At 41.0% G+C, this 14,275-nt stretch overlaps 1 protein-coding gene across 1 annotated transcript in view; it reads left to right on the top strand.

Moving 5' to 3' along the window:
- LOC144828286 (uncharacterized) overlaps positions 1–9,166 on the top strand; it is a 55,910-nt gene extending 46,744 nt beyond the window's left edge. Inside the window, exon 5 of the mRNA XM_078686368.1 lies at positions 8,642–9,166. Coding sequence (XP_078542494.1) covers positions 8,642–8,766 — 125 coding nt within the window. The 3' untranslated portion in view covers positions 8,767–9,166. The remainder of the gene's footprint in view (positions 1–8,641) is intronic.
- The last annotated feature ends 5,109 nt before the right edge of the window (positions 9,167–14,275 follow it).

Below are 14,275 nucleotides of genomic sequence, written 5' to 3'. Positions count from 1 at the left end.
TTACAAGTTGATGCTACTTATATGGCTGGGCGTCCTATACCAGTGTTGTTATATGCTGATGACGCAGTCTTTCTGTCTAGGACTCCTGTTGGTCTGCAGAAATTGAGTGCCGTTGGAGAGTTTATATCTTCTAAAAATATGGTGATCAACAAATCTGAAACTTTCACAATGATCTGTGGCAAAAACCAAAACAATGTAGATAATTTTTACTGATAATATCCCGATTGTTAACGTAAATTATTTTTGCTACTTTGAGGTTCTATTTATAGGTAATGGCTCTTGGGCACACCAGATATTAAATGCCAAAGACAAAATTAGCAGAAACTTTAATGGGATTTTTAGGTACTCATCTAAGCTAGGTAGCCGACACATTTGAGAAATGGAGGAGATATATAATGCTAGAGGGGTAGCTTCTGCTTCCTATGGGACTGGCCTATGGCTTTGCTCCTAGTACAGCACTGTAAGTTGAAGAAATAGTTTTGTTTTTGTAAATGATTATTATTCCTCCCTGTGGTCAAAAATCAGGAGGTTGGTCTATAGTACTTGGAAGACATACTCTTGTCAAGGCCTTTGTTATTATGGTTTTCTATATGGGTAAAAGAGGGAACTGTAAAATGTAAGTAATAAATAAAGCTGGCAAGACTCCAAGTAAAGTGAGCATCTATCTTCATTATCATCCAACTTACTATTCTTTATGATCACCACTCTGTTGAGATTCCAGATGCGCGAATTCTCGGTTTCGATAGCATTGGTCAATACGTTATTCACTCTGTGGGTTTTTTGAAACAAAGTGGAAGTTTCCCTTCCAACGGGAGCTCTGATCACCACTAAATCACCCACTTTGACAGAAGTTTCCTTCACTGCTTTTCTTAGATCATAGTTCCTTTTACATGCCTTTGTTATTTCATTCTCTTTGACCTCCCAATCACTAACAGGGGATTTTACATCTCTTTTAGATTCTGTGTCTTTAATCCAGAAAGGAGCAACTAAAGTATCAGCACATCTTCCTTTAATTAATTCAAAAGGAGTTCGACCAGTTGTGGCATGGGGCGTCACTCTGTAAATTTCAACTTTCCTGATGACTTCCTTTTTCCAATCTAAATTATTTTGTTTGGCAAAGTCAACTGTCTCCTTTAAAACACTGTTGAAGCGTTCCACGATATCATTGCTCTCTGGATGATATAGAGCACACTTCTTGTGTTTGATGGACCACTTCAAGAAAAACTCCTCAATTTCACTGGAGACCAATTGTGAACCATTATCGGTCCATTATGAACCTGGCAACCCTTCTCTTCCAAACACCTCCTTAAGGAAGTCTATCACATCCATGGTATCTATGCACCTGCTGATTTTTACTTCTTGCCACCTGGAAAGAAGATCGATTAACACTGACAAAACTCTCACAACCATTTCCACAAATTGGCCCTAAAATATCAAAGGCCAACTCTTCCCATTGTTTATTTGGCCTTTCCCCTATTATCATGGGTTGGAACCTAGGTTTCTGACACTTTTCACTTTTACAACAAGGTATGTATTTCCCTCAATAGGCTTTCTACCTGCAAGTCCATTCCTGCCCACCAATAAGTAAGTCTTAATCGTACCTTAGTCTTACACATCCCATCTCAAGAAGTTCTTCACGAAGTAAAGCGGGTGGAATTATTCTGGTTCCCCTAAAAATAAGGCCTTCACTCTCAGCTAATTCATCCTTCACAAGCCAATATTTTTCACAGTTCCCTTTAACCTTCTTGACCCATCCATTCTTGAGTAAACAGGTTAACTCAAGAAACTCCTTATCTTTTGCACATTCTTCTCGCCATTTATTTCCCTTTATTCCACCAACCTCAATGGTACAAACCTACTCATTGATATAATATTCCTCAGCTTCTCCTTTATCATCACTTTGTACCACTAATCTTGACAAGGTGTCAGCAACACTATTCCTAGCACTATGTAAATACTCAACTTTAAAATTCTAACCCTGAAGACCTACAACCCATTTGGAAATCCTTCCCGAGATTGCGTCAATACCTTTTTTGTTAAATACTTGACAGAGTGGCTTGTGATCCATCTGTAACTCAAATTTCACACCCCACGGCAAGTTCATGAGCTTCTTTATGGCCCAGTGGACAGCCAGCAGTTCTCTTTCGATCACAGAATACCTCAATTCTGCACCTCTGAGCCCATGTGATAAGAACAAAATGACATTCTCTGTATCACCATCCTTTTATTGCAAAACACCCCCCAAACCTTTCATGCTGGCATCAGTAATGAGGATGGTTCTATTAGTGGGATCAAAACTTTTTAACTTGGGATTGTTCTTGAGCATTTCCTTAACTGCCAAAAATTCCTTTTCACACTCATCCGACCATACAAAATTGACACCCTTGCATCACAATTTCCGCATGTTCACACTTATCCCTGCAAAGTTCTTCATGAATTTGTTATAATATTCTGACATTCCAAAAAATGTCATTAGTTCCTCCTTGTTGGATGGTGATGCAAGGTCCTGAATGGCATTTACAAGTGCAGCTTTAGGCTGAACACCTTGACCTGTAATTGGGTGTCCCAGATAATCTATAGATGACTTTTTGAAATTGCATTCATCAATCGTTACAGTTAAATTGTATTACCTAAACTTACTGAAGGCTTCCCTGAGTATCAAATCATGTTCCTCATCATTTCTTTCATAAATTAACACATCATATTGATACATTTTTACCCCATGACCTCCTTTCAATACCTTTTCCAAGGCTCTCTGCAGACCAAATGGTCTTATATCGGCTTTGAGTAGTATTACAGTTTTAACAAGTTTACCCATGCAGAATTGTCTCGAAATTATGGTAATATTTGCCCCTAAATTAAACAAAACGTTGGTAAACTCTCCTTCCACTTTTATTATATCCAAAGGGCCTTTCTTACGATTATCTGATATTTGAGAAACAACTTGTCCTCAATGGCAATCAGACTCATTCTTACTACCACTACTGCTGTTGTCTGCATGAACAGCAAGAACCATCCCTTTGTTCTTCTTGACATTCCAAACCGAAGTAAAGTGTCCAACTTTTTTGCATATGGTACAAGTCGACTTAAGACGAGGGCATTTTTGATCATTAGCCAAATGCTTTTCACTCCCACACCTGTAACACATGAGTCTTATATCTCTCATGTTCTTTCTTTGTTCCTTTCCCCAACTACTTTTCTTAAATTAATTTGCTTTTGAATTGACTTTTACTAATTGAATAGCATTGTCTGTGTTCTCACGTTTAGTAATAATATTCACACATTTCAAAGAATGTTCAATCTGTTTAGCAATGGATGTTACCTCCTCAAGTATGGGTTCATTTTTTGCCATAGGTCACTTCTGACCTTTTCAACGTTGCAACCCAGCATTAATTGGTCCCTTATTCTTTCTTCAACAAGAGCACCAAATCTGCATGAGGACGCTAGTTTCCTAAGCGCAGTAACATAGTTTTCCACAGACTCTCCCTCATTTTGTGCCCTTCTACCAAAATGATACCGTTCAAGAATGGTACTCACTTTAGGTAAACAGTGTCTGTCAAGTTTCAAGATGCAAATATCATATTCATTTAGGGTCTGATCATCTATATCGGGCAGACGGTCAAACACCTCTTGTCCCTCAGATCTGAGGCAATGGAGGAGAACAGCTGTCTGCCTCTCAGCACTAAGATTAGTACTACAAACTTTTGCATAACTCTCAAAAACCTTTTTCCACTTTTGCCATTTGATCGGGGGATCTCCAGGCACGGATAGGAAAAAGGGGGGGCTGCTACATTTTGCATACTGCAAAATTTTCTAGACAAACGTGTTTAAACAGTTACGTGAATAAAAGCAATTAATAATATGAAGGAAAATTCACAATATACACCTAATGTGGAAAAAGCAATAAAATTGACATTCAAAGTAAGCTTGTTAGCAAAATCATGAACTAGAATAAATACTACAAACTTTGCTAATCCGAAGAAATGAGTATAACACAACTAAAGAATGAATAAATTGCAATGGTGTAGATGTTGTGCTGTAAAATAAAAATGTTAGTGCAAGTTCATATAATTAAATACCACTAGATGGGACTGTGGCATCAGAAATAATAAGGTTACTTGTTCAATTTCACAGTGAAGATCGTGCAAATTGCAGTGAAGAAAACACTGAGACCGGAGGGCTTGTGAGGGAAACTTCAAGAAACTTATCATTCCTAAGCCACACATGTAAGACATTTTGTGGGCACAACTTTTAAATGAGTCGTCTTGGCAAATATATTGTTATACTAAACGTGAGGAAAAACAAAATGGCGTTTATGCCACATTACACACGCAACAACGTTGCGTTGAGATACGCGATGACAGAGAGCGAGGCTTGCTGAAGGAGATCAGAAGATGGAACGAGCTGATGACCCCGTTGCATGGAATCTTTGGGTGTCTTGGGTACAGGTAAGCAAACAAATTCTGGCGGTTGAGATTTAATAAACGCCAATCCTAGAAGGTTGCTTGTAGGTTTTCAAAAGATGCAGAGCTGCCTCTTTTGTAGACGGGCTGACCAAACTTAATTATTATTATTTTTTTATATTGATGGACACGCGGAAGCAGCAAAATGCACAGCGTCACTTGGTGAGTGCCACAGTCGGGATGAGAAACAGTCAATATTACACACTAATACTGATGCTGTTGTAGGGCACTCAAACTCACATTGCCGCCTGCTAACTGCCACTGTATAGCCACACACAGTAATCAAAAAGTGCAGCTCATGAAGAGTTTCACGCAGGAGGGTGCAGAATGCATTTGTTTGAAGGCAAAGTCAATACACAAATTCAGAAGTGATTGATGGCAGAGTCAAATAAAGAAGTTCTCACATCTGAAAGAGGGCTGTTACAGTTACAAACGCTGAGATATCAGAAAACATAACTATAATACACTGATCCTGTAAAAATCAATGACCATGAATTATCAGCGCTGCTTGGAGTTAAGTTTAGGAGATGTGAATGATAATCCACTAATTTTCCAAGAGTAAATGTCCATGGATTATCACCACTAAGATAATGTCATATATCTTGTAGCTCATAGAGTAAAGGTACAAGTCCTAGAGCCCGCACCGAAATCTCCCAACCTCCATACTTTTAAAGAATATGACATAAGGTGAGTAGTGCGGCAAATTCTCCCAACTTAAACTTCACACAGTGACCTTAACACCATGAATTAACTGGTAAAGGTATATGTGGGATGAGCTTTAGTGATATTTCATAGTCCAGAAGAAGAAGAGTTCTCACTTTAGAAGACAAGTACCAGTCTTAGAGGCCCATTAGGATGTCGGGCGAATCACCACCGCCATGCGGGTGTTGGCGATCCACCCTACATCCTTGTCCACCCGCCACCCATTTCCCCTCGCCAAATTACTATAGCGGGGGGGAACGCGGCGGACGGAAACATCATCAGCTGCTTTCCCGATTTGGTCACCTTGCAGCCGGGGTGGAAAAGGGTTCACATGGTGGCGGTGTCTATCAGACATCGCCAGCCATATTACGATGGGCTGTGGGAGATGACTACGGAAAGGCAGGCGGTCTTTACTATGGGAACCCCCTGCCGCACCCATGGTGAAGGCGAAGTGGGGGGTGCACATGGGGTGTACCTGTGGTACGCCCCTGAATTTGCATACACAATGCGGCGGGCACCACGCGGTGCCTGCCGCTTTGTGTATGCAAATGCAAGCCATGCATTTTTAACATTGCGCGGTCGGTGCTTTGAGCACCGCCCGCGCAATGTTAAAAATGCGGGATGCGCCCGCCACTGTGGCGGATGCATCCTAATTCCCCCCATGGGACCCCTGCCCTTATGGCGGGTGGTCCCAATCCCCGGGAGGAAGGCGGGGGGGCAAAGTCTGCCTGCCATCCTAATGACCTCCTTAGTCATGAGTCCACAGCAGTTTTTCCAAATATATTATCCTTGACTGCTTAAATCAGGATCATGTATCACATATCCCTTGGCTAGCATATATTTATATTTTTTCCAGTTTGTTGTTTCAATTGCCCATACTGTCAGACCCCACCCAAGTACTGTCACTCACTAAGAAGACTATCGAAGGAACATTTTTTCAGCATAGAGAAGGATGGAGAATGGACACTGAAAATATGAAATCTATGGTTGCTTTTTATATGTCACTCGATTTAGAAGAGGGTTGCAAAATATATTTATCTTGTGTTACTGACATGCGGTACCCTTTTCTTTTGACTAGACCTGGGCGGTTAATTTCCCTCTGTTGGCGGAGTTTGCAGAGTTTTCTGCATTCTGCGCTCTGTTGATCCCATGGAGTTGTGAAAAAGTTGGCGAGGCAGTAACGGCCAATGTTAGACCGCCTCCAAGAGAGATTTCTCAATGCAAGTAGCCGGAGATGGTCACGACTGCTCACGTTCAGAAACCATCCGCGTTGAGGAAGCTGCCACTCGAGGAGAAAATCTCTTCGAACTGCAGAAAGAAGCAGTGTCCTCTTGAGCAGTGCATTATGCCGTTTATGATGGGACAACTAATGCACTCCGCCGTTTGCTGAAATTTGCCTAGTGCAGCATAGTTTTTAGCCACTTTGCAGTTCCGAGTAGCAGAAATCTGCGAACTATGACCAGCCCCCTTTTGACAAGTCTCAGGTTTGGTGCAGTGCATCACTTGCTGGTTTCTTCTTAACATGAAGTCCTGCCCCTCGGATATACTTTTTTGCTCGTGTGATAGTCGGAGTAAACAGAGCACGTTGCCGTTTTTGCTGTTTTGCTACTTTTTCTAAGCTATAGGCATTTGTATCTTAAACCCCGAATTGTTGCAAAGAACATTAGATCTTATATTGTCACTATGATGCATTAAATTAGCCTTTGGTGTGTTTTACTGTTGCTCTTTTTATACTAATGGCCATTAATTTGAGGAAAATTGTTATGTATTAGCAAACTCCCAGATTTTTATTAGATATAATAAAACATTTCATACAGTGTTTAGCGTATACTTTATGTAATTTTATGGATGTTATTGAACTAGCTGAATAAAGTTGATGAATTGAATCAAATTGTATAGCTCACCTCTAGTAGACAGTGCTGGAGCCAAAAGGCCCAGACCTTCAGAGTGCAACTCTGAGAACACCACAGGGCATCGTTGATGAGCCGTGGAGACAGTGGTCGCGCCTGCCACAATCAGCATTATGTCATCTCATTGGGCGACACTGGCAGCAGTTGCAGATGCCGCGCAGGCAGTGGAAAGCAGAGCGGGTGCAGAGAAGGGGCAGTAGTGAGCTCCAGAGCTTCAAGGTCTGAGGGCCACATTGGCTGAGGAGGGCATGGGAGCCAGTGATATGACTCAAAGCTTGCCTGGATATCTGTGAGGCATGTTCCCTCCAGGAGAGTCAGCCATCTTGGATGGGTATAGGAAGAAAGGCCCTGCTGTTGCCAGAGTTATCTGGACCCATACAAAGTAGGGCCATCTAGGTCTGTGGCAAAACTCTGTCCCACCTAATCAATATTAATTCAAAGGATTGCTGCTCATATCATTTTTAATTGCCCTACCTAATGGTGGAAGAGATGAGAAGATGCAGAAGTAGAAGACAAACAATGTGACACTTTCAGTTCCTGCAATTCATACCTTTTGGGTGTGATTAAATGTCCATCCTACAATATCTCCTAAGGGAACACATCACACAAGAACAATACCCTCTGAAATAATGAAATGCCCTGGAATGCAGTAAAAGGCAGGTGATCAAAATGGTTATATTCCACTTTCCCAACAACAGCGGTTCACTCTTGGCATGTCCTGGGCTCTGTGTGAGCACAAAAAGCTACAAACTCACCATGGCAGGGTCTGTAATTCACCTCTAGTGACAAACACAACAGACAGCCGGCAACAGTACCAAGAGCATGCCAATACCTACATGGCGGACATGTGTGTGTGTCTCAGCTATTGTTGAGGACGGGATCTACCAAACAATCCATAAATATAGGGCACACTGTGGAAGTGGTGTAGGGTGGCATAGTCCAGTCAGTCTCCTCCAGATTTCCTGTTAGAAGCACAGGAGTGCATTGTTGCTGCTGTATCCCCTGCAGAAAGGAAGATGGATCATATGTATGCCCTGACTGCACAACACTGGAAGCACAAGGATGCATTTTCTTGGTGAACTCCGACTGATGGACAGATCACCAAGATGAAGTAGTATTTTGAGTATTATGCCAGATTACTCATGTGCACCAGGAGAGGTAGCATATAGAGATAAAAAATTAAAACAAAAAAACTGTATTTTTTGTTATGAATGTGGTACAGATAATTACAACATTTGCAGAAAAATAACTGAGCATTTCTGGGCATTGTTAATCAGTTGAATACACATGTAAAGTGTTCAACATTTATAGTAAAAGAAAAGGTTGAACAAGTATTCTAAAAAGCAGTACAAAAATAAGAAGGTTCCTTAGATAATCTCCATAAAACGATCCGGGTGATTGCCCTGAAATCTTGTCTAGGTTGCCTTTAAAAATTACCATAGTCTCTATTAAATGCTAATCTCTGGTTTTGGATACTTTGAAACTGGAATTCTTTCCTAAATAGAGAAATAACTAATGTAACAGCATTCCTAATGAGTGATTAGTGTCTGTTTGTTTTTTCTACAGGTAAAGCTGTGAAACAGTATATTTCGAAGGGATGTGTTTCTCAAGATTTCTGTCAATTATTCTACATGGTTGAAACACAAACCCACACTTATGATTTACAGTGCTCCCCTGCCAGGAAGCTGTGAGACCATTGGTCACACCTCTGATGCAGTGATACCCCAGCTTAGTTGTTGTCAGTAGTTGTTACAAGTACCTGGCATGCAGAGTCTGGACTTGTGAAGTGTAACACTGTAAAAAAGAAGCAGATGAACTCATGTCAGCCTCCCTGGGATTACATGTGGGCAATGTGCTTGTTATTTTTTGGGCTGTTTACAGACCACCAACCTCCATATATTGCCATCTTTGGTTCCTGGGTGTTTGAGATGGTTTCATCTGCTACATACATTGAGTGACTCAAGCCCAGGCCCTTCAAACACCCATGGAAATAGGTTTGTGATCAGAGAAGGTGCCCCTCCAGATAAGCTACTAATAATGACTTCATCTGTACCCATGGAGGAAACTGAAATCTAGTGTCACCTCTCTATTGTAACCAACATCACTCCAATTATTATCGTACAGTCAATGTGTATCTTTCCAATATATATAAATGCAGATTACATATCAAGTCCCTGTGTTCACATGTGATACACAACGAGTGTAACACATTGCTGCATGCTCAAACACTGTCTGACTTTGAATTTCTGACTTCTTCAGTTGTATCACTTCCTTTCCACTACCAAGGGTTGTTTAATTATGAACACATCTGTGCCTGAACCAGAAAGAAAAAGGTGCCACCTCCCATATCCCATATGAGATGCAGCTGGAAATTGTGGATCAACAACTGGGGCCTGACCTTGAGTTCATCCTTCTTCCTTTCCACATTGAAGGCCATCAGTGACCACTCTCGGGAGACTCCCAACTATCTAACCAGTGTCTATCAGTGGGACCCTACCAGGTGCCCCCAGCCATTCCTGCCTTGCTTCTATTACTTGGCCTTAGAGGTGAACACCTCTTTGAATATCAGACCATGTAAAATATCTACCACGTTGTGCTGATGATGTGGAAACAGAAGAATGCGGAATAATGTGCTTATATCCGCAATTGTAAAAAGGTCTGTAATCCTGAAATTGGTCAGCTTTATGCGGTAGCAAAACCCATAGCATGAAAATATATGCCTGGTATGAAATTTAAATTGAAAAAATGAATAAACTTTAGTTTCTACTGCTGCAGCTATATGAGTCTGTGTTTTTTTATCGATAGCTGTTGGTTGAGTGTTTGATGGGAGAGGTGCTGTAAATGGAATACTGGTAAATAGACACCTATATAGAGCAGTTCATGTCAAAGAGAGGATGAAACATTAATGCTATGAATGAAATGCCCCCAATAGAATATATGGCGTGGTCATTATCTCCCAGAAAAAAAAGTGTCTTACTTAGCCTTGATGAGTGAAGATGAAAAATTGATTACACTAACCAAGGCTATCTATTTCTCACAAAAAATTGTTAATGCATCAGATAAATCTAAAGAGATTTTTTTCCACAGTAGACCAACTCTCGAAGCCGGGTAGAGTTGCGTCAAAACCAGCTCCCTCACAAATGTTATGCAACTCTCTTAATTTATACTTTCTAGAGAAAATAGCCACTATCAAGGCCAGTATCTCTTCTGTGGCCTGAATAATGCAGGATTCTAATATCGACCTGAGTCAACATTGTCTTGCCCAAATCCCCCTGATCGCAGAGGAAACCTTCTTGATTTTACTAAATAAAGTCAGCTCAGGCTCCCCCTTGGATTGCTGTCCTCCCTACATTCTTCGAGAAGCTTTTACTACATGTCCCCACCACCCACGCACATTTCTGAATAATTCGCTTGAGCTTGGCATTGTCCCGGACTCCTTTAAAAGGGCAGAAATTATTTGAATCTTAAAAAAAACAGTTGCTGATTCTTCGGCTCCTTGTAACTATCGTCCGATCTCTTTGTTGCCCCATCTGGGAAAAGTTTTAGAGGCACATGTAGCTAATTGCCTTAGCTCCTTTGTTGAGCATTTTCAAATTCTGGATCCTCATCAAGCAGGTTTTCGACCCGCTCACCCAACTGAGTCAGTCATTCTCTCTGTGATGGACGAGCTCAGAGGAGGGGCAGACACAGGTATCTCCCAGGCCCTGATACTTTTGGATCGTTCTGCAGCGTTTGACATGGCCGATCATAGTATTCCAGTCGACATTTGGTTGTTTAACATCAATTCTTCTGTTTCGTCCAAGTCCAATGTCTAAGACACGATGGTCTTCATCAGTGACTGGATGAACAACAACCTGTTGAAGCTGAACCCGGAGAAAACTGAACTAATTCTTTCGGGTGGTCCGGCAAATCCTTGGCATTCCATCTTCTGGCCCCCGAAATTAGGCAAACCACCTGTGCCAGCTGCTTCTTATAAAAGCTTGGGGATCATCATAAGTATTGATCCGTCCATGAAAGCCCAGATCAGCTCGGTTGTATCTGCCGGCTTCTTTCAGCTGCCTAGAATAAAAAGATCAGTAGATTTCTGAGCAGGGAAGCTATGATCTGGGTCACTCTAGCACTAGTGATCTCACTACTGGATTATGCAAATGTATTGTACGCCGGCATTCTGGCATACCAACTGAAGCGCCTCCAGCTTGTTCAGAACCAGGCGGCAAGGCTGATTTCTCATCAGCCTAAATGGCATTATGTTAGCCCACTAATGATGGAAGGGATGTGCGTTTAAGATGGGTTGCACCATCTTTAAAGCATTACATGGTAACGGCCTGGCTTTCATCTCGGCTCGCTTACGTCGCTATATTCCAACCCGAGACCTTAGATCCTCCTACCTGAATTTATTGAAAGTTCCATCTGCCAAACAGAAGAAGTATGGCGGACTAAGGTACGCAGTTTTTAGCACCACAATTTTGGAATTCTCTCCCGGCTGAGCTAAGGTCTCTTACTTCCTTGGCTCAGTTCAGGAAACAGTTAAAGAACTGGCTGTTTATTGAAGCATATTCTGATTAAGTGCCTTCTCTGTCCACTGCCTCGATCTTTATTCCAACGCCATGAAACCATTGGTGTACGTGCACTTAATAAGTATTTTTAACATAACAATAGAATGAAGACCCGGAGGCTTATATACTAGACCTCTGATAGAACCCTCAGTGACATATAACCATGGCAGATGCTGTGACTGCCATCACTGTGAAATTCAATGGTGGATGGGTTGGACCAAAGTGAAGTTCAGGACTGTGGGCCCGATTCACAGAATTAACTTAATACAAAAACCTAAACTTACTTCATTGGTATTCGCAGAACGTACTTACTACTTTTGGTATTCACAGAATGAATTTACGACTACAAACTTTACATCTGTACTGTTGCGGAGATTCCGGCCCGAAGGTGGGGATTCCAGCCCGGAGGTGGAGACTCTAGCCCAAAGGTGGCGATTCCGGCCCGGAGGTGGACGCAAAGTTAGTAGTTGTAAATCCATTCTGTGAATACCAAAAGTAGTAAGTATGTTCTGTGAATGCCAAAAGTAGTAAGTTTAGGATCTTGTCTTAAGTTAGTTCTGTGAATCAGGCCCAGTATCTCAAGTAAATTGTGGAAGTCTGGGTCTACCGTTAGCTGATTAGGCTTTAACATTTTGAAGCTGCTCCCAGAATTAAGCAATTAAAACCCACTTTAAAGCCCTTTATCATGGTTGGGGATAAAACAAGACATTTACTAGGTCTGATGTTGACCTATGACAAAAAAAAAACTTCCTTGCAGAAAAAGAGGCCCCTTATGTAGAGAAGTCTTACCCACCTGCGGCACACATTGGTTATAGTGGAGAATCAGAAAGCAAATGAAGACGAAAATATTTATATTCCCTTTACTACAATAAAATTATCAAAATAAATGCTTCCCAGATCAGGAATCCAACGACCTGGAAGACTTAAGGTGCTCTTTTCAATTTCAAATTAACATTGCTTCTGGATTTTTGGGAGGGGAGGGTGCTGCTGCTGACCCTGTGTGGCCCTGAACACAAAGACAATGCCCCTGCAGTGCTCCTAGCCCCCTTTGCACCACCACAGTTCAAGTTAGAATATTTTTATATAACACTGCAGACGATTCTGGGATGCCCCTATGCTCTCAGGTCTTTTGTAAGAAAGTGTATTAGTAACTGGGGTAAGGAATAATGACATGAGCTCAAACCCCTGGTAGGGATGTACGTTGTTACAACACATACTTTTACTACGCAGGTTTTACAACGCAAGTCGTTACAACGTGCTGGATAGTGAATAGTTTAATTTACTATTCCAACTCCAGTCCCCGTGGATAGTAGGGAAGGTGTTGGATAGTAAGTTAAACTATTACCTATCCTAGAGCGCCCCCCAGCGCAATTCGTTGTAATGACTTGCGTTGAAAAACCTGCGTTGTAAAGGCACTGCGTGGTAAAAGTTGTGTCGTAAAGGATGTTTCCCCCCTGGTAGCAATGACACAGAACAGACAGGGTAAATCTAGGGAAATGCATAAATTATATATGCAGTACTGAAACAGTAATAAAGTCAAAAATACCAAACAATATGAAACCCAAATAGAATTCAAAAAAATTAAGTACATTTTTAAAAGAAAAATGTCAACAAAATGACCAAAATCAAATAAAGAGAATCAGAGGAATGAAACTTCAAAAGCTTAAGTACAATTTAGTGGCAATAATATTCTACTTTATTGCTCACCAAATGGATCTTGAGGTTGAGTACAAAATGGAAACCACAGTCTGTCAGCGGGGCAAGGCATCACACTTTATCAGGAAATGTCTCACTTAAGTTGGAGAGGAACAAAACAAGAAAGGTCGAATTAAGTTGGTGATTTTGTAGTTAAAACTCTAATCAGGAAAAATGTAAATGTTACATTTAGAGAATTTGTTGTATGGTATCTTTGGTAAATCAGTGCAGGCCAGATTTCTACATTAGGATAATGGAGCATATTCATCATAGTTTTTTCTTGCCCTTGTGCAACGCAATTGGCTGAAAGTGCAATCCATAACCTAGTATGACAGTTGCCATGGTACATTTGCACCTTGCGTGCCTCAATGTTTTTTTTTTTAATTGAATTTGTTTATTGTACAGTTAATAAAAACTCACAATATTACACAATAGATAAAAAGTCGTTGACTGTATAAAAAGGCTTTTACAAAGAAGGTGTTGCACATTGATAAAATCACAAGGAGTCTATAGTAAATTAATGAGTCTTTCGCGGCCTTAATACTTGTAGTTCTTATGGTGTAAGGCTGTTGGAGAAGTCACTGTTCTCCTAATATGATTAGTTGTTTCACCCAGCTGTATTTTCGTTTAGTTTTGTGAGTTATTTCATATTTTATTATAATTGCTTTGGCTTTAGTCTTTGTGGGCCTTATAGTTTTAAGGGCCATTTGGGAAGACAACTATTCTCCTGGTACGGTTGGGTTTTCGCACCCAAGTGTTATTTCATTTAGTTTTTTGGCCACTATTTCAAAGTATTTGACTGTTCTACAGTTTAACTGAGTCTCTTCGGGGTTGAAATAAAGCATCACTGCTTGCCTGCAGGTTTTTACGCCCTTCTGGTTCCATAGGGGCCGAAGCATGGAACGCCTTACATCCACAAGAGCTTTACAAATACAAATGATGTGTATAA

This window comes from Lissotriton helveticus, chromosome 4_1 (assembly GCF_964261635.1).
Source record: "Lissotriton helveticus chromosome 4_1, aLisHel1.1, whole genome shotgun sequence".
NCBI lineage: Eukaryota > Metazoa > Chordata > Amphibia > Caudata > Salamandridae > Lissotriton > Lissotriton helveticus.
Note: the sequence above shows the minus strand (reverse complement) of the source record. Positions and strands in the feature narration are given on the sequence as shown.